General features: G+C 57.7%; 1 protein-coding gene across 1 annotated transcript in view; it reads left to right on the top strand.

Moving 5' to 3' along the window:
* The first annotated feature begins 2,664 nt into the window (after nt 1-2,664).
* The window catches only part of QRICH2 (glutamine rich 2), a 29,774-nt gene continuing 4,674 nt past the window's right edge, over nt 2,665-27,764 (top strand). Inside the window, exons 1-18 of the mRNA XM_056115356.1 lie at nt 2,665-3,132; nt 3,216-3,365; nt 7,718-7,777; nt 8,494-8,622; nt 11,905-12,460; nt 12,569-12,735; nt 13,171-13,620; nt 13,726-14,520; nt 14,893-15,102; nt 15,211-16,186; nt 16,433-16,576; nt 17,556-18,159; nt 18,432-18,670; nt 20,894-20,994; nt 23,759-23,841; nt 24,413-24,527; nt 26,886-27,158; nt 27,339-27,461. Of these exons, the coding sequence (XP_055971331.1) occupies nt 2,665-3,132; nt 3,216-3,365; nt 7,718-7,777; nt 8,494-8,622; nt 11,905-12,460; nt 12,569-12,735; nt 13,171-13,620; nt 13,726-14,520; nt 14,893-15,102; nt 15,211-16,186; nt 16,433-16,576; nt 17,556-18,159; nt 18,432-18,670; nt 20,894-20,994; nt 23,759-23,841; nt 24,413-24,527; nt 26,886-27,158; nt 27,339-27,461 (5,643 nt within the window). The remainder of the gene's footprint in view (nt 3,133-3,215; nt 3,366-7,717; nt 7,778-8,493; nt 8,623-11,904; nt 12,461-12,568; nt 12,736-13,170; nt 13,621-13,725; nt 14,521-14,892; nt 15,103-15,210; nt 16,187-16,432; nt 16,577-17,555; nt 18,160-18,431; nt 18,671-20,893; nt 20,995-23,758; nt 23,842-24,412; nt 24,528-26,885; nt 27,159-27,338; nt 27,462-27,764) is intronic.

Raw genomic sequence — 27,764 nt, 5'->3', positions numbered from 1 at the left:
AATACATTTCGTAGTGTCTGTTATGAAGAACTACTGAACATGCTTACAAAAAAGGTTTCATATAGGAAACAGTGTGAAGATTGTCCTATCTTGGCAGGAGCCATTAAGACATTCTATAGGATATCACTGACATGTTAAAGTTTGGGTGGTGTGAACTTTGGCATACTTATCTGAAAATATGTAATATTTTATGTATTCTATATATTTCCCTCTATGATTTGTTGCCTACTATCTGAACACCATCAAATGTGGTGTGATAATTATGGAGAATGGGTAGGAAGTGTTTTGTGATGTGTCATGCGACCGCACAGTCCATGAATATGTTTACTCTTATGTGAGGCTCGGCCCGAGCGCATGGGGAACGGGCTTGAGCGTGGCTGCGGTTGGGTTGTGGAGGTTTTTGGCTGCCTGAGCTGGGTCCCTTGGGGTGGGGAGGGCTCTCACCCGCCCCCTCCGGGGCGCCCCGCATGAAATAGCCTGATGCAGAGTCCCGTGGCATGGTTATGGGGGCATCATGTTATGTTCCCTTTCGGGAGAAGCAGCCATGTAATCTGGATGGTGGCTGATGAGATTATCTGGTACTGGCAGGAGGTGGCGTATGGGCATGACCCCTGGGTCTCCAGAGACTGGGGAAAGCGGGCAGAGGATTTCTGCTCCTGGTCCCGTTGAGCCCAAAGTCCAAAGTGACAAAGTTCTGCATTACCTGGGTTCCGTAGGACTTCACTCGTGTATGGCTCGGCCCGAGTGTGTGGGGAGCAGCCTTGAGCCTGACACGGGTTCCTGCTACAGACACTAACTGCATCTTTTGAGATTTATGGGTCTCAGAAATAAGGCCAGTTAAGCTTATATAGCTGAGCCGGAGGTGGTTTGTGGGTGTGTCTCCCACATAACTAACTTTTGGCTGTTAAATTTCTTTATGGGCTGGAGCGATAGCACAGCAGGTAGGGCATTTGCCTTGCTCACGGCTGACCTGGGTTCAATTCCTCCGTCCCTCTCAGAGAGCCTGGCAAGCTACCGAGAGTATCCCGCTCACATGGCAGAACCTGGCAAGCACCCTGTGGCATATTTGATATGCCCAAAATAGTAACAAGTCTCACAATGGAGACATTACTGGTTCCCCCTCGAGCAAATTGGTGAACAGAACAACAGGACAGCAGTGCAGCAGTGCAGTGCAATTTCTTGGTAAACTTGACCCCGAGTTGTTGAGGTCTGGCCAAAGGCACAGCAGCAATTTTGGGGTATCTGGAAGTCTGAAGGCACCATCAGGCTGCTGATGCACTCGCCCCGCAGGTACAGGTTGACCTGCTGATGGCAGGCACCATACCCCTGTAGATTTTAAGATTTTAGCAGGAACACTCAGTGAGCTTGTTTCCTGGGAGTCGAGTGTGAGAATATACCCTGTGGACGGTCCCTTAAGGTCTGTCCAGGCACCCCGTTCCCTGTTGAGGGGGCTCCCCCAAACCGAGCAGCACCCAGCCTTGAGTTTGCCAGAGAGAGACCCCACTCCACCCCAGCACCCCAAGATGACTCCCAGTTTGTTCTTTTGCTGAGGGCAGCCAGTGCCCGGCGGTGGGGACTCCTCCTTGGGGGTTCTCTGGTTCCCTGTAGACATGTCTGTCCACTGTGGGCAGTACTTGGGGGTCAAAAGAGCTTTGGTGACATTACCAGCCCAGGAGCTGCAGAGTCCTGGGTGGGGGCTGAGATGAGTCCCTAGTGCCGTGCATGGGCCCCAGGGGCACCACCCGGTGTCGCTCCTGAGCCCAGAGCAGGGAAGGCTTGAGCAGCCTTCAAGCCAGAACAGCAAAAAGGTGAAATTCTACCAGCTCAAACCAACAGCCTGATTTTGGGTAAGATCGCAGGTCTGGCTGCTGTGGGCCGTTTTATTTCACTTTCCTGCACTAAAGGCAGACAATGCACATGTGTCTGGGGAGAAGCACCGTGCAGGTTGCCTGGCCCTCCACAGCTGCTGGTCCCCTCCAGGCTGTCAGCTGGCGGCTGGTTGGAGCCCCCTGGAGCAGCGTCCGGGGAGGCCCAGGGCTGTGTCCCCAGTCCCGAAGGGCCTGGAGCTGGTGCGGGTCTGCGACCTCGGCCCCACCGGCCGCTTCGGGTCCCGGTCGGGGACTGTCCGGGCCTCCCAGGCCTCGCCCTGCAGGCGCACAAGGTGTGGCCAGTGGCCAGGGCTCCCCAGCTCCGCTGCCATTGGCTCCCTGCAGCGTGGGGGGGGCGCGGCCCAGGGGCAGGCCCCCCCCCCCCCCGCCCCACACGCTGCAGCGTTGGGGGCACGGGGGAGGGGGAGACCGCAGCGTTGGGGGCGCGAGCTGCACAGGGGCCGCGGCCCAGCCCAGCGGCAGGCCTGGCGCTGCAGCGTTGGGGGCGCGCGGCCCAGGGGCAGACCCCGCCTCGCGCCGCCTCCCTACCCACTGCTCGGTCACGGTCACGTTCCTCCACCAAACGTCCGGGGCGGGCGCGTGGGGGAACCGCACACCAGGCCGCGAACGGGCCGCGCCCCCAGTTCCAAACGTCGCCCCGGCGCTCAGTACCGGCCGTCTGGGGCGCGCGGCTTGGAGTGCGCAGCAGCCCCGACGGCCAAGGCGGTGCCCGCAGAGCCCGGCCTGAACAGGAGTGGGAGGGCCGGGGGCCAGGGGGCCGGGGGGAGCCGCGATCATGTCTGTAGCCCGCAAGTATAGCGTCACCCTGCGGGAGCTGGCCGACCTGGCCATCGGCACCCCCGAGGTGGGCGCCGTCAACTTCAATGCGCTGCACACGCTCATCGTGGCTTTGCTCACCCACCTGAACCTGCTGAGCGTCAATACCGACTTCCACGCCCCGTCCCCGAAGGACAGCGCCACCAAGCTGCCCCCCGAAGGCACCTTCCCGCCCGAGGCCAAGAAGCCTTTTCTGCCGGCCCACATGACCCGGAGGAGCATCACCCTCTTAGAGAATCAAATGAAGGATGTGGACGGGCAGCTCAGGACCCTGGAAAACCAGGTCCACGACATTGTCACCCATTTGCAGAACTACGGCATCCCCGTGCCCACGGCCGCTGGCAGGGCCCCGGACACCCGGCCCAGGGCGGAAGAAGCTAAGTCCAAAGTGACCCCGAAGACCAAGAAGGAGGAATATGTCGGCCTGGTGAGTACTGGCGCCCCCGTCCCTCCTCCCGCCGTCTGGCAGGGTTGACTGTGCCGCAGAGCCCTGCCCTGTCTTCCTTGCAGGGCAAAGACCAGATCCTGCCAGCCGCGCCAGAAGGGCCATCGTTGACACTCAGACCACAGGTTCCAGAGCCCACCAAAGAACGGAGAGACGAGAAAACCCTGCAGGACCTTCTCGAGAGGGCGCAGGACTACTTCAGTATAAGCCCTCAGGTGAGCCCCTTCCAGGAGTCATTCACTGCAGCCTGGTGACAGATTGAGGTCACCCATGGCGATCAGATGCTCAGCCAGGGACTCCAGACTGCCCAGGGAAGAGCGCTTTCTTCTCAGAAGAGGAGGTGGAGAGATCATACAGCCGGTTCCCCCCCCCACACACACACCACAAACCCCCAATCTTCTCGGGTGAATTTCTTTTTAAGACAGTCATGGAAAAAAAAATAGGTTGTGGGCTGGAGAGACGGTGCACTGTCTTTTCATGTGGCAGACCTGGGTTTGATCCCTGGCACTTCCTGAGGTCCCGAGCCCACTAGGAGCAATCCCTGAGCACAGAGCCAGGAGTAAGCCTCAGATGAACACAGCCCGGTGTGTACCCAACTCCCCTCCCCATAAAAAGAGGGACTGGAGAGATAGTACGGGTAGGGCGTTTGCCTTGCACACGACCGACCCGGGTTCAATTCCCAGCATCCCAAATGGTCCCCTGAGCACCGCCAGGAGTAACTCCTGAGTGCAGAGCCAGGAGTAACCCCTGTGCATCACCAGGTGTGACCCAAAAGGAAAAAAAAGAGATATTCAAATAGGGGTGGGAGACCGAGATTTGAGGTGGCCCCTCTCACCCTGTCTGCCCTCCCCACCAGGCCTCGGGGCCCCCCTGCACTGGAAGCATTCTTTGCAGAGAGCCCAGCTGGGCTTTGAGGGGGCCTAGACTGACACTGACCCCCGACGCTTCCCCGTCCTCGGTTCTCAAGGGCTCCATTGCCCCATTGAGGAGGACTATGGGGCTAAGAGGAATGGATGAAGGTTTAACAGTTTCCTTTGTTATTTTGAGGTGCATTTTTTTTTCAAGGAGCACAGCCAGGGCTGCTCAGTGCTATTTTTGGTTCTGTGCTCAGGGTTCATTCCTGGCAGTGCTCAGGTGTAGGATAACATTGGTTTGTCCTTTCTGCCTCATCGCAGGGAGCTTGGGTTTATTGGGTCCTCCCATCACAGTGCTTCCATTCCTCTATGTTTATTTGTAACTTCTCTCCTGTCTCTCACCAACTCCCCACATTGGGAGTAGACACCTCACCCATCTAGTAGCACAATCAACATATCAAAAGCTCTTCCTTGGGGTATGGTGCCACCATCAGGTCAATCTGTACCTGTGAGGCTAGTGCATCAGCAGCCTGATGGCGCCTTCAGACTTCCAGATACCCCAAAATTGCTGCTTTGCCTTTGGCCAGACCCCAAAAACTTGGGGCAAAGTTTACCAAGAAAGTAAACGGCCAAAAGTTAGGTATGTGGGAAACACATCCACAAACCACCTCCCTCTCAGCTATATAGTTGGAGGCAAGGCCTCTTTGGTTCCTGATTGAACTGCTTAATGGCCATGATCCCAGAGACTCAGAAACAAATCTCGAAACTCAGCGGCTTTTGGCAGAAATGCGTCTGATCCCTGTAGTTGGTTACCAGTGCTGGGCCAACCCAGGTGGGAATAGGTTTCGTGCCTTGGCCTGTTCCCCCTGGCGGCCTGGTGACCGCCATCCTCCAGAGGCTACTGGACAGTCAGGTTTGGGCCCGCAGTGACGAGACACGCATAGGGGTGGAACTGGTCCTGTCCTCCCCACCCCAACGAGACCCCAAGACATCACCCACGAACAGCCTCTCTGGCTCCTGATCAAGCTGCTTAACGGCCATGATCCCAGAGACTCAGAAACAAATCTCGAAACCCAGTGGCTTTTGGCAGAAATGCGTTCAGACCCCACAGTAGGTTACTGTCGCTGGCCCCTCCCCCAGGGGGGAAAGGGTGTTGTCCCTCCACCTGCTTCCCCCTGGCAGCTCTGTGGCCATCATCCTCCAGAGGCCATTGGACAGTCAGGTTTGGGCCCGCAGTGATGAGACATGCAGGGCCTCACAGGATGGGGGTGGAGCCAGTCCTGTCCTCCTCACCCCAACGAGACCCCAAGTCATCGCTCACGAATGGCCTTTCTGGCTCCTGATCAAGCTTCTTAACAGCCATGATCCCAGAGACTCAGGAGCAAATCTCAGAACCCAGCAGGCTTTGACAGAAATCCCTCCAGATTTAATTGTTAAAATTTTGGAATTTCAAAATCGCACGGCCACTACTGCAGCCACACGACATCATATGTTATTTATAACCAGCAATAGAAAACAAATTGTCTACGGTTGCCTTTTCAGCAGATCTGAGTGTTGTGGTAAAATCTCAAATAATAATGGTGTGTGTGTTGTCAAAATATTGAATGTGATCAAAGTAGAGAGAGAGTAATGTGTAAATCATCTGCCCCACAAGTAGGGGGAGGGTGTGGGATGGGGGTGTACTGGGGTTGTTGGGGGTGGAGAATGGGTACTGGTGAAGGTACAGGTGTTTCACTGTATGACCGAGACTTAGACCCGAAAGCTTTGTAACTGCTCTCACGGTGATTCAATAAATAAAATTATAAAAAATGAAAAAAAAAGTAAGGTGGAGTTTATGCACAATTCAATCAGCTAATCAGTGGCTGAATAAATAGCAGTACTCCTACATAAAAAAAAAAGTCCTTCCTGTTCCAATCAGGCACAAGGGAGGGAAATACCGCCTAGGGGTGTTTCTCTTCTCCTTAGTCCAATAACTTAACATCTTAATTAACATCCTAATTATTTCTTAATATTAGTTATTTTGTATGAACACAGTAAGAGATACATTGATCTTGTAGGGTGGCTCTCCTGGGAACATCTCACTATAGATTTCAGATTACAGTGCTCAGGCCAGATAAATCTTTCCTAACTCTAGCAGGGTCCTAATCTAGATGTTACTTTTTGGATCATGACAGAATTTGTCCATGACCATGCTCTTAACTTATAGTTAAGTATTATGGCTTTTTAGTCAGTCCCATTTCAGTGCCAGGGAAGCTCTCTGCTTGCCCTGGGTCCATCCAGTCCCCATCGCGATCCTGCTTTGGGGGTGCTAGGAAGTAAGGGCAACTGAGGCTTAAGTTGAGAGAATAGATGCCCAGGGGTGAATATCATTCGGAGTCATTTAATTCCTAAGTTACCAAAGCATAGCATTAACTGTCTTCCTGTGTCTATACAAAAAGGATATTGCTCTAAATTAAGTATGTAAAGTACTTGAGGAGAAGAGAAAAGCAATATTTACAGGTTAACAAAGCACAAAGAAAGAGGTTACAAATAAACACAGAGGAATGGGAGCATTGTGATGGGAGTAACCCAATAAACCTAAGCTTCCCGTGACAAGGCAGAAACTGTCACTGTCTCCATCACTGTCCTCCCACTGCTCATCAATTTGCTCGAGCGGGCCCAGTAACATCTCCATTGTGAGACTTGTTGTTAATGTGTTTGGCATATCAAATACGTCACGGGGAGCTTGCCAGGCTTTGCTGTGAGGGCGAGATACTCTCGGTAGCTTGCCTGGCTCTTCGAGAAGGGCGGAGGAATCGCACCTGGGTCAGCCGCGTGCAAGGCAAACGCGCTGCCCGCTGTGCTCTCGCTCCAGCGCACAAACCAATGTCATCCTACACTCAGGAGACCATGTGTGGTGCCAGGGATCGAACCCAGCTCAGCTGCATGCAAAGTCAACACCTTAAGCACAGTGCTCTTGCTGATCCCCTCTTATTTTTCTTCCTGGTTTTAATTTTTAGCCATTCAGAGGCTAGTTCTGGAGAGCGGCTGGCTGGGGGGGCTCTTCCAGCAATGATGGTGGGTGTGTGTAGTGTGGGCTAGGTAGAGCCTGACCCTCACACGTGTGAAGTGTGCACTGTGGCCCAGGCTGTACCGACATTCAGATGCCCTGGAAATCCCAACAATGTCTGTCTCTGCCAGGCTACAGGGGTCCGGGGCCAGGCTCTGGCCTGAGCTCACACGTGCTCGCACATGTCCCATGTGCCGCTGCTTCTGGCTCCCGGCCCCAAGCACCGGCCCTCTCTCCGCACTGCTGTCCACTTGGTCCTGCTCCTTTCCTGTCCGGAAGGGTGTGTGGGAGGATGCGAGTGTACACATGAGTGTGTGTGTTTGTGTGTATGTATGTGTGTGTGTGTGTGTGTGTGTGTGCAGGGGTGAGCCTCTGAGTATGAGGAGGTTGTGCGGATGTGTGAGCAGGTGTGTGTGCATTCGTGTGTTCGTATGTGACTGTGAGTGTTGTGAGTGTATGAGCAGGTGTGTGTGCATCCGTGTGGGTGAGAATGTGTCAACAGTCATGTTTGTATGGCTGGCTGTGAGTGTTGTGAGTGTGTTCATGTATGAGCAGGTGTGTGCATTGTGGTGTGTGTGTGTGTTTGTGTGTGTGTGTGTGTGTGTGTGTGCGTAAGTTTCACCCGGCAGGGCTGCTTTGACTCCTCATCTCTGAATTCTTCCAGAAAATCATCCAGCGGGTGGACGAGCTGGAGAAGTTGATCCACGAGCGCGATGGTTTCCTGGTAACTGAGGCAGCTCTGGGGGCAGGGCCGCTGGTGCAGGGGAGGCGGGGATGGTCTCCCTCGAGGCTTGTGTGTATTCCCGCGTCACTCCAGTGTGGGGTGCCCTCCGCTTCTGGGGATACTGCTCCTGGATTCTGGATTAAGGGGAGATTCTTTGCCTCCCTCACGGGGTCCTAGGGGGGCTCACAGGGGACTGGAAAGCCGCTCCCAGGACACTTTAGAAGGGCTGCAAGTCACTCCCAGGCACTGAACTGTGTGTATGAGCCCATGCGTGAACTTGTGTGACCCCTATGTGAAGCTGTGTATGTGTGAACCTCTGTTTGAATCTCTGTACATGTGTGAGCCCATATGTGAGCCCATGGGTGAGCACCTGTGTATATGTGTGTGAACCCATTGTGTGAACCTGTGTGTGAACACCTTTGTATGTGTGTGAACTTCTGGATGTGTGAACTCACGCGTGCGTGTGTGAACCCATGTAGAAACCCATGTGTGTGAACCTGTATATGTGTGTGTGAACCCATTTGTATGTGACACTCTGAACTTGTATATGTGAACCTCTGTATGTGTGTGATCTTGTGTGAACCCATTTGTGTGTGTGAACCCATGTATGAACCCCGTTGTGTGCATTTGTAACCCGAATGTGTGAACCCGTGTCCATGTGTGTGAACCCATGTGCGTGCATATGTGAACCCATATGCACATATCTGTCCCTTTAGGATGCCATGGACCGGAAGCTGAGTGTGATGCCTATGGGGGATGAAGTCACCATGGTAACCTGGGAGGATCTGGAGCACGCCATCACCGACGGCTGGAGGCTCTCCCAAGTAGCCATTACACCCCTTGGGGTGAGCACAGGGGCCTGGGGGCTGTGTGGGCTTCCCCAAACCCCTTTCACTGTGGGGCAGCTCCCAGTGGGTGCCGGAAGAGCCGTGTCAGGCTCCGCCGTGACACTTCACAGGGGTGCCCACTTGCAGGGCAGAACTCTGAAAGTGGGAATGCATGAAGGATTGGCCCACTTTCACCAAAGCCCTCCAGGAAGTAGCTTCGGGGAGACACCGCCCCCCCCCCCAGCTGGGTAGCGCCTGAACGTTTAGAGAACAGCCCCGGTTAGGTGGAACTGCATGAGTGCAGTGGGCATTGCCCTGGTCAGCCCGGTCCTTGACAAGACTGCACTGCCCCTCTTGGGCCAGGGGTTGGTAAGCCTGGCCATGGGGCCCATGGCTGGAAGCCGACACTCGAAAGCCTGGAATAGGGCAAGACTGGCCAGGGCTCTGAACCCCCAGCCTTCTGCCATCAGAAGTTTGGTGTTTTCATGTGGCCCGAGGCATGACAGCCGGCGCTCTGTGGCAGGGGGTATGGTCAGGAGTGTTGCAGTGACCTCGTGACTAGGTTCACGGTCCTCAAGCACGTGTTCTCTTGCAGAAACAGCTCACCCTCAATACAAGGCATTGTTTCTTCAAATCCCGGGAGCCGTGAGCTGAAGGGGAAAGCAGGAACTAAAGGAGGGTCCTGCGGGGGCCCACAGTGGGGTGTTGCCTCACAGGGGTCTGGGTGTGATTCCTGGCACCCCACCACCACCAGAAAAGAAATGAGAGTTTTGGGGCAAGAGCGGTAGACAGCAGGTTAGGCGCTTGTCTTGAACGCAGTCAGCCACGTGAGAGGCAAGAGCCACTGCACCATCACCCTGGACCCCTCCCCAAACCCTGTCCCTGCCCTGCTTCCCACAGCATCCTTCTGGTCTCCCCCTAGCCAGGGCACTCTTGTGCCTGCTTCGTGCCGGCGGGTTTGTGTGAGTGAGCCTAGGACACAGCTGCTGGGGGATTGGTTGGCCACTCTGTATCAGTGTGAACGCAGGAACTGCTTCTGCTTCCGCCTACAAGGCTTACTAAGTCTGGCTGAGTCTTCCCTCACTGAATCGGGGCTGGACACGGGCTGGACTTAGGCATCTCCTGGACAAATAACCGTGCAGTGGTCTCAGGACTGTCGGGACTTGCAGTGTTTTTTTTTTCTTTTTGGGTCACAGCTGGCAATGCACAGGGGTCACTCCTGGCTCTGCACTCAGGAATTACTCCTGGCGGTGCTCAGGGGGCCATATGGGATGCTGGGAATTGAACCCGGGTCGGCCGCGTGCATGGCAAACGCCCTACCCGCTGTGCTATCACTCCAGCCCCTTTGCAGTGGTTTTAAAAGGGCCCATTTTGGGGGCCGAAGAGAGAGTCAAGTGGGGTTGGGGCCAGGCAGAGCCATAGTACAGCAGGTAGGGTGCTTGCCTTGCATGCAGCCGACCCAGGTTCTATCCCCAGCATCCTTTATGGTTCCCTGAGCATGTTAGAAGTGATCACTTAGCACAGAGCCAGAAGTAACCCCTGAGCACTGCCAGGTGTGGCCCAAAAACAAGAACTGAAGAACAAGAGATAATGCAGTGTGTAAGGTACTTGCCTTGTATGTGGATATGATTTCACTTTTCATGGGGCTGAAGAGATTATACTGGGGAAAAGGTATTTGCTTGCACATGGCCAACCACAGTTGTATCCCTGGTTTCCTAGAGGGGCCCCTGAGTACGTTGGGCAATAAAATAAGCAAATGAAAAACTGCGAGTGGAGCAATAGTACAACAGATAGGGTGCTTGCCTTGCACACGGCCTACCCAGGTTCGATCCTCGGCATCCGGAATGGTTCCCTGAGCATGCCCAGGAGTGATCCCTGAGCATCACCGCGTATGACTCAAGAAGCAAAAAACAACAACAACAAAAACCAACTGTCCTCTTTCTAAGGCTGTCTGGGGCGTCAGCTTCCTCCTCCCCTTTGTTCTGTTTGCCTGATTGATTCTGAGTCCGGAGGCCTTTCTAGGGCACAGGTGAGAGGCTCAAGGCTGTGTGGGTGCTGCCCCCTGGTGGTCAGATTGAGCTGAGCCTGGCGAGGCACTCAGGGCAGGAGCTGCTTTGCTGTTTGTTTCATTGGGATATTTCATTGGGATATGACATGGGGGGGGTGGGGGGGAGCCCAGCCCAGGGCCTCACACGGTAAGCATCTCTCAACAGCTGGAGTCATAACCCCTGTCTGAGTATAGTTTTTACCTCTTCTTTGCTTTTGGCCTTCCAGAAGCCCTCAGGCCCCTCCTGGTAATAGTTGCCCGGCTGTTGATAGCCTACAGTTCAGGTCTTTGCTGGGGGGACCTTGAAAAGCAAGGCATGTGCTCCAACCCTTCAAGCCTTCCACCCGGCCCTGAATATCCCTTTAAATAACAAAATCAGGGGCTGGAGCGATAGCACAGCGGGTAGGGCGTTTGCCTTGCACGCAGCCAACATTGGCCGACCCAGGTTCAATTCCCAGCATCCCATATGGTCCCCCAAGCACCGCCAGGAGTAATTCCTGAGTGCATGAGCCAGGAGTAACCCCTGACCATCGCTGGATGTGACCCAAAAAGAAAGAAAAAAAATCATAGTGCCAGAGAGCTAGTACAACAGGAAAGACACTTGACTGCCGTGAGACAGACCAAGGTTCGATCCTCGGCCCCCCATTCAGTTCCCCCAAGCACCCCTAGAAGTAATTCCTGAGCGCAGAGGCAGGAGTCAGCCCCGAGCATTGCCAAGTGTAGCTCAAAAATCAGTCAATCAATAAAATCAAAACCCAAAGTAGGGAGGCCCTACGTGGTGCCACTCAGCTCCTGCACAGCCACTGTGCCCTGAAGGTGGTGTCAGGCCTGTCTCTGTGGGACAGTGTGTGGCAGGCGTCCATCTCCAGTTTGCAGCTGCCCTGAGCTTAGGGCTTGTCTCTTCCGAGGAAAAGGTCTCCCGGAGCTGAGTCAGTCCTGCACTTCCTCGCTTGGGACCTGGGTTCAAACCCCAGCCCCGCAAACACACACACACACACACACACACACACACACACACACACACACACACACACAGAGTCAGAATTTGTCATGCCCTAACTGTGATCAGATCACAGATGATTTCTTTTACTTCTCTGAGGTTCTCCTGATGGGGAACCCCATTCTGTGCTTGGTGTTATGAACCAGAGGGTCTTGTTTCTCCAGAGGGTTCCAAAGCACATCACCTCCATTCCCGCCCACCCCCACCCCACTCCCAGTGATGGACCGGGACTCATATCTTGTCTCCTTGGCAGGAAGGAGAGGAAACAGCTGTAGAACCTAGTAAGTCCAGAGAGGCAGTGCTGAGTACCAGCGGTATCTCCAGGCACATGGGCATGGACCAGCTGCTCGACTATGGTGTCACCAAGGAAGACCAGCAACGTAGAGGCAGAGACTTCATCATGCCTGCCCCTGAAGGTGCCAGGGCCCAGGCCCCAGCTGTCTCCCAGTTGAAGAAGGATTCAGATCACCGCAAGCCCAAGCAGAAAATGATGGGGGAGCAGGACCAGGTCCCCAGCCTAGGCATCTCGCCGCCTGGTAGACCCTCCATGGCCCACATGCAGCCGTACAGAGCCTTCCCAGAAGACCCCAGACTAATGTCCCTCTCCCCGGAGGAGCTGTCGCGGATCCAGGCCACCTACTACCAGCAAGGCCTGATGCCCATGGGCATCGCTCAGCAGCGCGTGATGCCCAGCCTGGGGATGGCTGAGCAGGGATTGGCCCCACAGGCCATGAGCCAGCTCGGGGTGCCACCTTTGCCAGCAAGCAGACAACAGCAAATGTTTCAGCTGCCCAGTCCTGAGCAGCCTGGTCAGGCCCCCCTGGGAGCAGATCCGCGGGGACTTGGATATGGTCTGGGCCCTGAGCGATGGGGACTGCCTGGGGTGGACCAGTTTGGGACGGTTGCCCCTCTCGCAGACGAGCATGTCGTCATTTCCCCTAGTTTGGTGGAGATTGCCGAGCGCTCGCAAGGCGTGGCTCAGCCGGGATTGGGAATTGCTGGCCTCATCCCATCTGCCACAGGCATTAATGCAGTTCAGCCTGGTTGGGGCCAGCCTATTATGGTTCAGCCTAGCATGGGGCAGGTGGGTGCGGCCCAGCCAGGTGTGGGGCAGGTGGGTGCGGCCCAGCCAGGTGTGGGGCAGGTGGGTGTGGGCCCACCCAGCACGAGGCAGGTGGGTACGGGCCCGCTCGGTGTGGGGCAGGGTGGGATGGCCCAGCCCAGCATAGGACAGGTTGGTGTGGGGCAGGTGGGTGTTGGCCAGCCCAGCATGGGGCAGGTGGGCGTGGGCCAACCCGGCGTGGGGCAGGTGGGTGTTGGCCAGGTTGGCATGGGGCAGGTGGGCGTGGGCCAGCCTGGAATGGGGCAGGTGGGTGTTGGCCAGGTTGGCATAGGGCAGGTGGGCATCGGCCAGCCCAGTTTGGGGCAGGTGGGCGTGGGCCAGCCCGGCGCAGGGCAGGTGGGCAAGGGTCAGGTTGGCATGGGGCAGGTAGGCGTGGGCCAACCTGGTGTGGGGCAGGTGGGTGTGGGCCAGCCCGGCGTGGGGCAGGTGGGCATGGGCCAGGTGGGTGTAGGCCAGGTTGGTGTGGGGCAGGTGGGCATCGGCCAACCCAGTTTGGGGCAGGTGGGCATGGGCCAGCCCGGCATGGGCCAGCCCGGAGTGGGGCCGGTGGGGGTGGGGCAGGTGGGCGTGGGCCAGCCCGGCATGGGGCAGGTGGGCATGGGGCAGATGGGAGTGGGCCAACCCGGAGTGGAACAGGTGGGCGTGGGCCAGCCCGGCGTGGGGCAGGTGGGCGTAGGCCAGGTTGGTGTGGGGCAGGCGGGCATGGGCCAGCCTGGCATGGGGCAGGTGGGCGTGGGGCAAGTGGGCGTGGGCCAGCCCGGCATGGGGCAGGTGGGCGTGGGCCAGGTTGGTGTGGGGCAGGCGGGCATGGGCCAGCCTGGCATGGGGCAGGTGGGCGTGGGGCAGGTGGGCATGGGGCAGGTGGGCGTGGGCCAGCCCGGCATGGGGCAGGTGGGCGTGGGCCAGCCCGGTGTGGGGCAGGTGGGCGTAAGCCAGCCCGGCATGGGGCAGGTGGGCATGGGGCAGGTGGGCATGGGCCAGGTTGGCGTGGGGCAGGTGGGCATGGGGCAGATGGGCGTGGGCCAACCCGGCGTGGGCCAACCCGGCGTGGGGCAGGTGGGCGTGGGCCAACCCGGCGTGGGGCAGGTGGGCGTGGGCCAACCCGGCGTGGGGCAGGTGGGCGTGGGCCAGCCCGGCGTGGGGCAGGTGGGCGTGGGCCAGCCCGGCGTGGGGCAGGTGGGCGTGGGCCAGCCCGGTGTGGGGCAGGTGGGCGTGGGCCAGCCCGGCGTGGGCCAGCCCGGCGTGGGGCAGGTGGGCATGGGGCAGATGGGCGTGGGCCAACCCAGCGTGGGGCAGGTGGGCGTGGGCCAACCCGGCGTGGGGCAGATGGGCGTGGGCCAACCCGGCGTGGGGCAGGTGGGCGTGGGGCAGGTGGGCGTGGGCCAGCCCGGCATGGGGCAGGTGGGCCTGGGGCAGGTGGGCGTGGGCCAGGTTGGTGTGGGGCAGGTGGGCATGGGGCAGATGGGTGTGGGCCAACCCGGTGTGGGGCAGGTGGGCGTGGGCCAGCCCGGCGTGGGGCAGGTGGGCGTGGGCCAGCCCGGCGTGGGGCAGGTGGGCGTGGGCCAGCCCGGCGTGGGGCAGGTGGGCGTGGGCCAACCCGGCATGGGGCAGGTGGGCGTGGGCCAGCCTGGCATGGGCCAGCCTGGCATGGGGTCAGTAGGTGTGGGCCAGCCTGGCGTGGGGCTGGTTGATATGGCTCAGCCTGTCCCGGGGCAGGTGGGCGTGGCTCAACCCATCGTGGGGCAGGTTGGTGCTTACCCATATGGTTGGAGCCAGCCTAGTACCTACCCACCAGGGTTGGTTCAGCCTGGTGTAGGTCAGCCTAGTTTGTTCCAGTCTGGCATGGGGCAGCCCGGTATGGGGCAGCCCGGCATGGGGCAGCCCGGCGTGGGCCAACCCGGTGTGGTCCAACCTGGTGTAGGCGGTGTGGTCCAGCCTGGTGTGGGCCAGCCCGGCGTGGGGCAGCCTGGCATGGTCCAACCCAGCATGGGGCAGCCCAGCGTGGTCCAACCTGGTGTAGGCGGTGTGGTCCAGCCCGGCGTGGGGCAGCCCGGTGTGGGGCAGCCCGGGATGGGGTCACCCGGTGTGGTCCAACCTGGTGTAGGCGGTGTGGTCCAGCCTGGTGTGGGCCAGCCCGGCGTGGGGCAGCCTGGTGTGGGCCAGCCCGGCATGGGGCAGCCCGGCGTGGTCCAGCCTGGCGTGGGCCAGCCCGGTGTGGGCCAGCCCGGCATGGGGCAGTCCGGCGTGGGCCAGCCCAGCGTGGGGCAGCCTGGCATGGTCCAGCCTGGTGTGGGGCAGCCCAGCGTGGTCCAACCTGGCGTAGGCGGTGTGGTCCAGCCTGGCATGGGGCAGCCCGGCATGGGGCAGCCCGGTGTGGTCCAACCTGGTGTAGGCGGTGTGGTCCAGCCTGGTGTGGGCCAGCCCGGCGTGGGGCAGCCTGGCATGGTCCAGCCCGGCATGGGGCAGCCCGGCGTGGTCCAGCCTGGTGTGGGCCAGCCCGGCGTGGGGCAGCCTGGCATGGTCCAGCCCGGCATGGGGCAGCCCGGCGTGGTCCAGCCTGGCGTGGGCCAGCCCGGCGTGGGCCAGCCCGGCATGGGGCAGTCCGGCATGGGGCAGTCCGGCGTGGGCCAGCCCAGCGTGGGGCAGCCTGGCATGGTCCAGCCTGGTGTGGGGCAGCCCGGCGTGGTTCAACCTGGCGTAGGCGGTGTGGTCCAGCCTGGCGTGGGCCAGCCTGGCATGGGGCAGCCCGGCATGGGGCAGCCCGGCGTGGGCCAGCCCGGCGTGGGGCAGCCTGGCATGGTCCAGCCTGGTGTGGGGCAGCCCAGCGTGGTCCAACCTGGCGTAGGTGGTGTGGTCCAGCCTGGCGTGGGCCAGCCTGGCATGGGGCAGCCCGGCATGGGGCAGCCCAGCGTGGGCCAGCCCGGCATGGGGCAGCCTGGCATGGTCCAGCCTGGTGTGGGGCAGCCCGGCGTGGTTCAACCTGACGTAGGCAGTGTGGTTCAGCCTGGCATGGGCCAGCCCGGTGTGGTCCAGCCCGGCATGGGGCAGCCCGGCGTGGGCCAGCCTGGTGTGGGCCAGCCCGGCGTGGTCCAGCCCGGCGTGGGCCAGCCTGGCGTGGGACAGCCCAGTGTGGGGCAGCCCGGCATGGGCCAACCTGGGGTGGGTCAACCTGGTGTGGGCCAGCCTGGCCTAGGGCAGGCTGGCGTGATCGAATCCGGTGTCGGGCAGCCTGGCATAGTCCCACCTGGCATGGTCCAGCCCAGCATGGTCCCACCTGGCATGGGGCAGCCCAGCATGGTCCCACCTGGCATGGGGCAGCCCGGCGTGGGGCAGCCCGGCGTGGGGCAGCCTGGCGTGGAACAGCCTGACAGTGTTCCACCTGGCATGGGGCAGCCTGGCATTGCCCAACCCAGTGTGACTCAACCCGGCGTGGCCCAGCCCAGCGAGGGGCAACCTGGCATAGGGCAGCCTGGCATGGGGCAACCTGACATGGGGCAGCCTGGCATAGTCCCACCAACCATGGGGCAGCCTGGTTTGGCCCAGCCTGGCGTGGGGCATCCCAGTGTGGAGCAACCCCACATGGTTCAACCTGGCCTAGGGCAGCCCGGCGCGGTCCCGCCTGGTATGGTCCCTCCTGGCATGGTTCAACCTGGCCTAGGGCAGCCCGGCGCGGTCCCGCCTGGTATGGTCCCTCCTGGCATGGTTCAACCTGGCCTAGGGCAGCCCGGCGCGGTCCCGCCTGGTATGGTCCCTCCTGGCATGGTTCAACCTGGCCTAGGGCAGCCTGGCGCGGTCCCGCCTGGTATGGTCCCTCCTGGCATGGTTCAACCTGGCCTAGGGCAGCCCGGCGCGGTCCCCCCTGGTACGGTCCCTCCTGGCATGGTTCAACCTGGCCTAGGGCAGCCTGGTATGGTCCCGCCTGGTATGGTCCCTCCTGGCATGTTTCAACCCGGCCTAGGGCAGCCCGGTGTAGTCCCACCTGGTATGGTCCCTCCTGGTGTAGTCCAGCCTGGCCTGAGACAGCCCAGCATGGGGCAGCCTCGCATGGGTCAACCTGGTTTAGGGCAGCCCGGTATGGTCCCTCCTGGTATGGTTCAACCTGGCCTAGTGCAGCCCGGTGTAGTCCCACCTGGTATGGTCCCTCCTGGTGTGGTCCCGCCTGGCCTGAGACAGCCCAGCATGGGGCAGCCCCGCATGGTCCAACCTGTCCTAGGACAGCCGGGCGTGGGCCCGCCTGGTATGGTCCCTCTTGGCATGGCCCCACCTGGCCTGAGACAGCCCAGTGTGGGGCAGCCCCGCACGGTCTCTCCTGGCATGGTTCAACCTGGCGTAGGGCAGCCTGGCATGGTTCCACCTGGTATGATCCCTCCTGGTGTCACCCAGCCTGGCCTGAGACAGCCTGGCATGGGGCAGCTTGGCATGGTCCCTCCTGGTATGGTCCCCCCGCCTGGCATGATCCCGCCTAGTATGGTCCCACCTGGCATGGCCCAACCTTATGGCCTTTGGCGGCCTGGCATGGTCCCACCTGGTATGGTCCCTCCTGGCATAAGAAAGCCTGAAGTAAAGCAGCCTGGTCTCATTGATGCCAGCACAGGTCAAGCTGCTATGGACCAGTCTGGTGCTTATTTACCTGGTTCAGTGCCACCTGGGACGGGCCAGCCTGACTTGGTCCAAGATGGTGCATATCCACCTCCTGGCACGGATCAGTCTGGTTTGGTACAACCTGAAATGGATCAACAAGGCTCAGTTCCACCAGAAATGGATCTAACTGATTTGGTCAGACCTGGTACTGCCCAACCTGGAGCAGTTGAACATTTGGTGCAGCCGGAAGAGGGTCCACCTGGGGCAGTACAGCTTGGCCCCGATTCATATGGTGGTATTCGACCTGCTAGAGTTAGACCTGGCCTTGGCCCACCAGGAGTCTCTCCACGTGAGCTGGGCCCACCGGGTACCTATCCACCTGGTCTGGGCCCACCAGGAGCGTATCCACGTGACCTGGGCCCACCGGGTACCTATCCACCTGGTCTGGGCCCACCAGGAGCGTATCCACGTGACCTGGGCCCACCGGGTACCTATCCACCTGGTCTGGGCCCACCGGGCACCTATCCACGTGATCTTGGCCCACCTGGTGTCTATCCACCTGGTCTGGGCCCACCTGGTGCCTATCCACCTGGTCTGGGCCCACCGGGTGCCTATCCTTTTGGTCTGGGCCCACCGGGAGACTATCCACCTGGTCTGGGTCCAGCAGGCGCCTATCCACCTGGTCTGGGCCGACCGGGAGACTATCCACCTGGTCCTGGCCAGCCTGGTGCCTATCCACCTGGTCTCGTCCAGTTGGGGGCCCATCCCCATGGCATGGATCAACAAGACAGAAGAGCTGAAGACGTGGGAGTTGGTGGATTCCCAGAACGGCCAGAGTTTCGAGGCCGGATGCCATCCCGTCCATCTTATAGCAGGGATGTTCCTGGCAGAGAACCTCGTTTGCTAGAGTCTAGTATTGGCCAAGAGGGTCTTGACACTGAAAAGCCAAAAGCCCACACTTCAAAGACACGTGTGGGTTCTAGGTCCCCCAGTGCAGAGCCAGGGACCCACAGGACTGCAGGTGTAGGTCACCCTAGCCAGGTACACTTGACCCCATCTCGATCTGGACTTCTTAGCCCGCACAAGAGCACTGACAGCCTGAGACGCACCTCCCAAGTCTCAGCTGATGCACGTCAGGAGAGACGCGAGTCACTGGAAAAGTTGGAGCCAAACTTCCCTATCGCTGTGGAAACATTCCGTACCATGGGCGAGATCGTTGGCCTCTACACGGAGCTGAAGGAGAAAATGAAGGATCTGGATGAGAGAGCTGGCGAGACGGAGTTGGATAAAATCCAGTACCTGCTGGAGCGGATGGGTGCGTGCCCACAGTAAGGGGCAGAGCTGCAGTCTGCGCTGTGCTTGCCAGCAGTATTCAGGGTTCCCACGGCCTCTGCACGCCTGGCACTCACCTGCTGGTATAGTCACACCTGGCAGTGCCCAGGGCTGAGGGTGGAGGATGCAGGGCTGGGAACAGAGTCCTAAGCCTCAAGCATGACAAGACACGGGCTCAATCTTCTGCGTCATCACTCTGGCTCATTCGTGCCAAGCTGATTTCTTCTTCCTCCTCTTCCTCTTTTCTTCCCTCTTCCCTCTATTTCTTCCTCTTATCTATCCTCCCATCTCCCTCCTCCTCCAGAATTAAACCCAGGATCTCACCATGTAAGGACAGTGCTTAGCTACATCCCTGATGCCCCTGAGTCAATTTTTCTCCCCCTGGTCTCGCCTTCTGGCAGCTGGGCTTCTTCCTGGATCCTTGAGATTAACATACCCATTCTAGCAGCCCTTTTGTTTGGGGACCATATCAGCAGTGCTCAGGGGCCTCTGTGGTGCTGGGGATCAAACTCAGGCATCCCACATAGAGAGCCTGCACTCAGCCCTCCTAGCTCTCTCTCTGATCTATTCTTCTTAGTCATTCTGGATTCTTCCCTAGCCTTCATAGTTTATTTTGGCTTTTTGGATCACATCTGGCAATGTGCAAGGGTTACTCCTGGCTCTGCACTCAGGAATTACCCCTGGTGGTGCTCAGGGGACCATATGGGATGCTGGGAATCAAACCCGGGTTGGCCGCGTGCAAGGCAAACGCCCTATCCACTGTGCTATTGCTCCAGCCCAGCCTTCATAGTTTAAAGCTGGAATTAAACCAGCTCAGAAGAGGTAGGAGGCAGTTCCGATGTTTTTTTTGTGTGTGGGGGGGGGGGTCACACCCAGCGATGCTCAGGGGCTACTCCTGACTCTGCACTAGGAATCACTCCTGGCGGTGTTTGGGGGACCTGTGGGGTGCCAGGGATTGAACTCAGGTTGGCCAAGTGCAAGGTAAATGCCCTCCCTGCTGTTCTCTCTCTCCAGCCTCAGTTCTAATGTGTTTTTTGCCACAGCCAGCAATGCTCAGGGGATACTCCTGGCTCTTCACTCAGAAATGACTCCTGCCCTCACTTTTTTGTTGTTGTTGTTGGGTCACACCTGGCAGTGCTCAGGGGCTACTCCTGGTGGTGCTCAGTGACCATATGGGATACCAGGCATCGAAAACCCGGCTTGGCTGCGTGCAAGGCAAGCACCCTCCCCGCTGTGTGATCGCTCCAGCCTCCCATTTCTGATGTTTTGATCACACTCTGGAGGACAACTGGGGAAACTGTTGGGCACAAGAAGGTGTCAGCATTGCGGGAATGAGGAGATGGCATTTGGTTGGTTTGAGGGCCACACCCGGCATGCTAGGGATTGAACCCAGTTGGTCACCTGTGAGGCAAGTGCCCTGCTGGCTGTGCTCTGGCTATGACCCTGGGGAGACAGCATTTTGAAGACTAAGCTTTTCCCATTAAAACTCTAAGCCCAGAGGATAAGACTTTTGTTTTTGGAACACACCCAGCAGTGCTCAGGGTTTACTCCTGGCTCTGTTCTCATGGATCACTGTTGATGGGTCTCAGGGGACCCTAGGGGATACTGGGGATTGAACCCAGGTTGGCCATATGCAAGGTAAGCACCCTACCCACTGTACCATCTCTCTAGCTTCAAGTAAAAATTTTAGGCTGGGTTCAGAGAAATAATATAGCAGGCAAAAACATTTATCCAGGAGTAATCCCTGAGCAGTGCCAGGGAACGACACAAAACACAAAACAACTTTCAGGTTGGGAGCCAGAGAAACAGTATAGTGAGGAAGGAGCTTGTCCTATAAGCAACTGACCCAGGTTTGGTCCCCAACACCCCACAGGATGCCCTGAGCCCTGTCAGCTGAACCCAGAACCCTGAGGAGTAAGCCCTACAAACTGCCAGCCGAAGCCCCCAACAAAAACAAAGCAAAAAAGGTCTTGTGTTCTTGGTAGCCTCACCGTGGCAATCAAAGGAGACTGGAGCGGAGCATTCATTGCCTTGCACGTGGCTAACCCATGTCCCATCTCTGGTCCCAGCACTGCCAGAAGTGGTTCCTGAGTACCGTCAGGTGTGGCCCCTCCAAATGCCAAACAAATCCCCCCCCACTGCCTCAAGTGGGATTGGGACCCCATTGGAAACCTAGACCTTCTGAGTAGATTTCTGTTCTCTCTAGTTCAAAAGAGCATCCCCGCAGACCTGCAGGAGCAGCTGAAAACCTTGAAGAGTTTGTCAAAAGAAATTCGGCATGAAAAACTTAAAGTAAGTAAATATGAGGTGGGGGCTGGAGAGCTTGGAAACTGCTTCCCCCGTGGGTCCCCCCACTTTCTGTTGGTGCCTCAGTGGACTTCAAGTGCTGGCTTAGGTCTCTAGGATCTCTGGAATCTCCTTGGACAGGAAATGTACTTTCTCCTTTTTTTTTTTTTGTTTGAGTCACATCTAGTGATGCTCAGGGCTTACTCCTGGTTTCTGCACAAAGAAATTACTCCTGGCGGTACTGGGGGACCGTATGGGATGTCAGAGATCACACTCAGTCTGCCATATGCAAGGCTAGTGGTCCTCCCCACGGAACTACTGCTCAGGCCCCAGGCAATGCACTTTTCAAACCAGAAACTCATGCTGTTAAGAGCCAGCAGAGCTGACAACAGCACCCAGAGATGAGATGCCTTGGATCGACCAAGTAATTTTGAGTGGTGATACCGAGAACTGGATGAATTCTGGGGAGTTTTGGTTTTAGGGATCACATCTGGCAGTGCTCAGGGCTTACTCCTGGCACTATGCTCAAGGATCACTCTTGGTGGGCTTAGTGGATCCTATGGGGCGTTGGGGATCGAACCCTCGTCAGCTGTGTACGAGGAAGTGCCTTACCCGCTATACTGTCACTCTGGTTCCGGTTAAATAGAAGTATACGTTTCATTTCAGCGTCCACATGTTTACTGTTAGGATAGTGACAGAAAAGGAATTTTTAAATATTTATCTTCTCAACAGAAAATGAATGTTTAAATATTTGTCTTTTACCCTGTAACTCTGCTAAATGTAATTGCTAGGCGTTTTGTGGTGGTGACTATTCATATTTTTTGTTTTGGGGCCACAGTGGGTGATGCTCAGGGCATAGTCCTGGCTCCTTGCTCAGGAATCACTCCTGGCAATTCTCGGGGGATCATATGGGATCAAACTCAAACTCATAACTCGTAAGCAAGGCAAGCGCCCTACATGTTGTACTAGCTCTCCAGCCGAAAATTCCAGGAGTTTCCAGACGACTTTAATAGGTGACCCTAATTGCAGATAAGGTCAGTTCTTTGGGGATTTGTTTATTTTTGTGATACTAGGGAGCAAACTCCAGGCCTCACACATGCAAAGCAGTTTTTTGTTTTTTTTTTTTGCTTTGGGGCCACACCCAGTGGTGCTCAGGCCTTCCTCCTGGCTCTGTGGTTAGGTATTGCTCCTGGAGGGGCTTGGAGGACCCTCTGCAGCCCTCTGTCTTCTCCCTCAGAAAATGACTGTTTTTGTTTTGTTTTCGACCCACACCGCACATGCTCGGAGGTCACTCCTGGCTATGCACTCAGGAATCACTCCTGGCGGTGTCGGGGGACCATCTGGGATGCCAGGGATCAAACCCATTTTGGTCACATGTAAGGCAAGCGCACTCTCTTCTGCACTATCATTCTAGTTCCTTGAAATGGATAGATTTTTATCCCTTTTTTTTTCTTTCAATTTTTTGGGTCACACCTGGCAATGCACAGGGTTTACTCCTGGCTTTGCACTCAGGAATCACTACTGGCAGTGCTCAAGGAACCATATGGGATGCTGGGAATCGAACCTGGGTCGGCTGTGTGCAAGGCAAACGCCCTACCCGCTGTGCTATTTCTCCAGCCCCTTTTATCCCATTTTTAATTCATCTTCAGGAGACCTGCATGATCCCCTGGAAATCAGAATTTGCACACTCACAAAGGCACCTCATTTCACAAGCAGTTCCCTGTATGTTTCACTTATTTTATTTCGATAGAATATATGCTTTAAAATTTGGGGGGAGTCACACCCAGTGATGCTCAGGGGTTACTCCTGGCTTTGCACTCAGGAATCACTCCTGGTGGGCTCGGGTGACCATATGGGATATGAGATGGAACCCAGGACTGCTGCATGCAAGGCAGACACCCTTCCACTGTACTACTGCTCTGGTCCCTTGCTTTAAAATTAAAAAAAAAATTTTTTTTAAAGGGGCTGGAGAGGGGGCTGGAGAGATAGCACAGCGGGCAGGGCGTTTGCCTTGCACGCGGCCGACCCGGGTTTGATTCCCAGCATCCCATATGGTCCCCTGAGCACCACCAGGAGTAACTCCTGAGTGCAGAGCCAGGAGTAACCCCTGTGCATCACCGGGTATGATCCAAAAAGCAAAAAATAAATAAATAAATAAATAAATAAATAAATATAAATAAAGGGGCTGGAGCAATAGCACAGCGGCTAGGCATTTGCCTTGCACGCGACTGACCCGGGTTCTATTCCCAGCATCCCATATGGTCCCCTGAGCACCACCAGGAGTGATTCCTGAATGCAAAACCAGGAGTAAGCCCTCAGCATCACCGGGTATGACCCCCCCCAAAAAATTTTTTTTTAAAGTTCAGATAAGGTCAAATGGAGATCTGTGCTTCTTTCATTGCATGAGGATGTCCCCAAACAACCTACTGTTGAGGTGCTGGAGAGATAGTACAGTGGGTAGGGCACTTGCCTTGCACACAGTCAACCTGGGCTCAATCCCCAGCATCCCACGAGTCACAACTGAGTCAAGTCTAGCCTCTGAGCACCACTGGGTATGACTCACCTTTCGTGGCCTTTGAGGGCCAGTGGCCAGGCCAGGCTTTCAGCATCTTTGGCCAGCCATCCGCATCCTGGACATGGAGACAGGTGCGGGGTTGGAGGGAGTCAGGACGAGACCTGGGTTTGTCCCAAGGTGGGATGGGATTGGGCAGTGGTGGAGAGGCTTGTTCTGCCGCTGAGGCACGATGTTTTCTGACCCCCACCTTTATTGGCTCTGCAGCTGGAGAGGCTCCTGGAGGGCCAAGCGGATGTGGATTTTGACCGGGAGCCTGAAGCTGGCAATCTGGGCTTGCAGCTGGGCTTGCTCAGGTAAGACAGTGCCCCCCGTCCCCCCGTCCCCCCCGGAAGCTCAGCACAACCCAGGGTGGCCATGCCCTTGACCTCACTCACAGCCTGAGCTGACCACTGGCAGATCTGAGCTTCCTGCTTCTCGAACTAGTGGCAAAAATGTCCCAGATGTTTATAACAGTTCAGCCCCAGGCCTTCAAGGACCCCAAACCCTCCTGGGAGGCTGGGGTTAAGGGTGAGGAGGGGACACTTGCTTTGTAAGCGGCCAACCTGGGTTCAATCCCTGGCACTCCATAGGGTCTCCCAAGCCTGCCAAAGGTGATCCCTGAGCTCAGAGCCAGGGGTAAGCCCTGGGCGCTGCTGGATGTGACCCCCACCCACAACCAAACAACCCACCCAAAGATCTTGAATTCTGACCCTGGCGGGAGAGCCCTGAGCACCTGCCAAGTTGGGGATCCTCTCTAGAATCAGACCACACTGGGCAACCCTGGCTGGGCCAGGCTATACCCGAGGGCACCCTCTTCCATCTCTGCTGGCTCCGGCGACCCCGGCGATGTGCTGGTCCAGCTCCAGACCTCTCTCGTGTATGCAGACTCACCGTGGCGAACATAGAGAACGAGCTGGCCGAGCTGAGGAAGAGCCAAGAGGTCGGCAAGGAGACCCTGGAGCAATCAATGTCTGAAGCTTCCCTTTATCTGCAGGACCAGGTGAGGATGTTTCCCATGAGGCCTCTGAGGACTGTGGGGCCCGTCTTCCCTTCCTGTTTGTGGGTGCTGGTAATGCCACAGTCGCCTCCTAATCTGGGGCCAGCTTCTGAGCCTTCCAGGCTGCTCATCTGACCTTTAACATGCCGCAACTTCAGGGCTGGAGCGATAGCACAGTGGGTTGGGCGTTTGCCTTGTATGCGACTGACCCGGGTTTGATTCCCAGCATCTCATATGGTCCCCTGAGCACTGCCATGAGTGAGTCCTGAGTGCATGAGCCAGGAGTAACCCCTGTGCATCGCCAGGTGTGACCCAAAAACCAAAAACCAAAAAAAAAAAAAGTGCCGCGACTTCCAGATCATAAAACTCACCTTTTAAAGTGAGCCAGGTTGGGGCCAGATCGATAGCACAGCAGAGAGGGCATTTGCCTTTCATCCGGCTGCCCCGAGTTCGATTCTCTTCATCCCGTACACTCCCCGAGCACTACCAGGAGTAATTCCTGAGTGCCAAGCCAGGAGTGACCCCTGAGCATCACCAGGTGTCACCGCCAAAAGCCAAAAAATTAAGGTTTCGCTGTATCACTGTCACTGTCATCCTGTTGTTCATCGATTGCCTCCAGCAGGCCCCAGTAACGTTTCCTTCGTCCTAGCCCTGAGATTTTAAAAAGTGCCACATTCGAGGCTCTTTCAGGGTCAGGAGAATGAGACCCATCATTGTTACTGGTTTTTGGCATATTGAATATGCCACGGGGCGTTTGCCAGGCTCTGCCGTGTGGGCAGGCTACATTTGGTAGCCTGCCAGGTTCTCAAGAGTAAAAACTAGATAATAATTTTAATAAAATTATCAAAAGTAAAGTGGGCTACTGCTGGGACTGGGGCAATGGTCCTGCGGGGAGGGCACTTACCTCACATGCAGCCAACCCAGGTTTGATCCCTGGCACCCGATAGGGTTCCCCAAATCTTGCCAGGAGCTACCCCTGAGCACTGAGGCAATAACACGTGGTGCTTGCTGGGGCACCCAAGCACGCCCCTCTCCCCACTTTAGGCTGCTCACGCACACCTACTAATGGCAGGTTTCGCTGTCGCCTGCCCAGCACAGAGCTGCCAGCATCACACTTGGCACACGGGGCAGCACTGGGTATTGAACTCGTGACTTTATGCTGGTAAAGCAGCCATGCAACCCCCCCCCCCCGCCCTCCCATCTTTTCCACTGGGCCCATCTGTCCTCCTAACCCCAGGGTCTTGGAACAGTCTCTGGGCTCAGAGCAGGGCTGCTGTCCTCCTTTGTCTCTGTCTGGGCATCCTCTGCCATGTCCTCATCTTTTGTGGTCAGCCCCAGCTGGGCTCAGGGGTCACACCCGGCTCTGAGCTGAGGAATCACTCCTGGTAGTGCTTGGAGGACCCCATGGGATGTCGGGGATTGGACCCAGGTGGGCCACGTTACATCATACTACGGCTCTGGCCTCTCCCCCATGCCCAGCACTGGCACCCACCTCGAATGGGACCAGCCTGTCTCAGGGGTTGGCGGCACGGTCCAACCTTTGGTCTGTCTCAGGGCTGATGGTGCTTGAGTCAGAGTGTCAGCCAACCCAACCCTTCAAGGGGGACAGAGGATGAGAAGGACCTGGAAGCACCCAGAGAAGCAGCTGATCCCAGCCGACAACCCTCCACATTCTTTTTTTTTTTTCCTTATTAGGAATTTAGTGAAAATCATTGTGTCTCACTATGGGGATGTTAAGTCCTTGTCTGAAGGATTACTAAGATGTTGTAAGTCAGGCTTCTGTGTTAACGTTTTTTTGCTAGTTAGGTTGGTCGGGGTCTGCATTCCAACCCATGTGGTGCGCTCCTGATGAATCGACCACGTTGTAAAGTTTGGAGATGCCTCGCCACCGTGAATGTGGCCTTGTTCTCCAGGAAATCCAGAATTTTTAACTGGGTGGTCCAGCTGGAGTTAAATTTTTAACTGTGCAGGGGCTTTGGGGTGTGGGCTGTGATTTTCCCCCAGTCTTTATCTGGCTGCAGCCCCACCCTGACAGGTGAACCCAACTGTTTTGGCGTCAGTGTGGTTCGGGACCCCACTGGTAGGTAGCTCCGAGTTTTCCCAGTCCCAGGGAACTGCCTAGGGAGAGGAGGGGACGTTGTGAGCCCCTCACCTGCCTGGGGCCCCGCAGGCCAAGGCCAGCAAGCGCCAAGGGTAGCCAGGTAGCGCCGCCTCATGCCCCACCCACCAACACCACAGTCGCCCCTGCCTCACCACGCCCCCCCCCTCGCTCACGGCCAGCGGCCCCCCACCATGCCCCCTCACCTCCCCCGCTACATTGCCTCCCCCCTCACTACCGCCCCCCTCTTCTTGCGTCTCCAGCTGGACAAGCTCAGGGCCATCATCCAGAACATGCTGGCCTCGTCATCCACGTTGCTGTCCATGAGCATGGTCCCTCAGAAGCCAAAGCCACCCGAGAAGCTGGCGGCTACCCTGGCACCGGGCAAGCTGGACCCTGAGGCCACGTGCCCCGCCTGCAGCATGGACCTGGGCCACCAGGTCAGCATGTTGGTGAAGCGCTATGAGCACCTGCAGGACATGGTCAACAGCCTGGCTGCCTCCCGGCCCTCCAAGAAAGCCAAGCTGCAGAGTCAGGTACCGCCGGCGCCCCTCTGCCCCCAAGGTGACCCCAGCGTCCCCCTCTGCCTAGGGAACGGACCCCAGCACCTGGAGCCAGGAGAGGCCTAGAGCCCACGCACCTTAGTACCCCCACCCGGCACCCCCCCACACCCGTACCCCATGATCGCGGAGGCTTCTGTACCCCGGCCCCCGCAGGATGAGGAGCTGCTGGGCCACGTGCAGAGCGCCATCCTCCAGGTGCAGGGCGACTGCGAGAAGCTCAACATCACCACCAGCAACCTCATCGAGGACCACCGGCAGAAGCAGAAGGACATTGCTGTAAGCCGCGGGGAGATAGGGTGGGCGGGGCTCCGGTGAGGGGCGGGGCCCTGGGAGGGGTTGATGGGTGGGTGGGCGGGGCTCCGGGAGGAGCGGGGCTCCAGGGAGGGGTTGGCGGTGTGGGTGGGCGGGGCTCTGTGGAAGGGCGGGGCTGGCAGGATGGTTGGGCGGGGCTCGTGGGAGGAGCAGAGCTGGTGGAGACGGCACTCCCGAGGAGGGGCGTGGCTGGCAGGAGTAGATGGGCGGAGCTTCTGGGAGGGGAGGGGCTGGTGGAGAAGGGTGGGTGGGGCTCCTGCGGGGAGG

The sequence above is a fragment of the Sorex fumeus genome, unplaced genomic scaffold (genome assembly GCF_029834395.1).
Source record: "Sorex fumeus unplaced genomic scaffold, SorFum_2.1 ptg000029l, whole genome shotgun sequence".
NCBI lineage: Eukaryota > Metazoa > Chordata > Mammalia > Eulipotyphla > Soricidae > Sorex > Sorex fumeus.
Note: the sequence above shows the minus strand (reverse complement) of the source record. Positions and strands in the feature narration are given on the sequence as shown.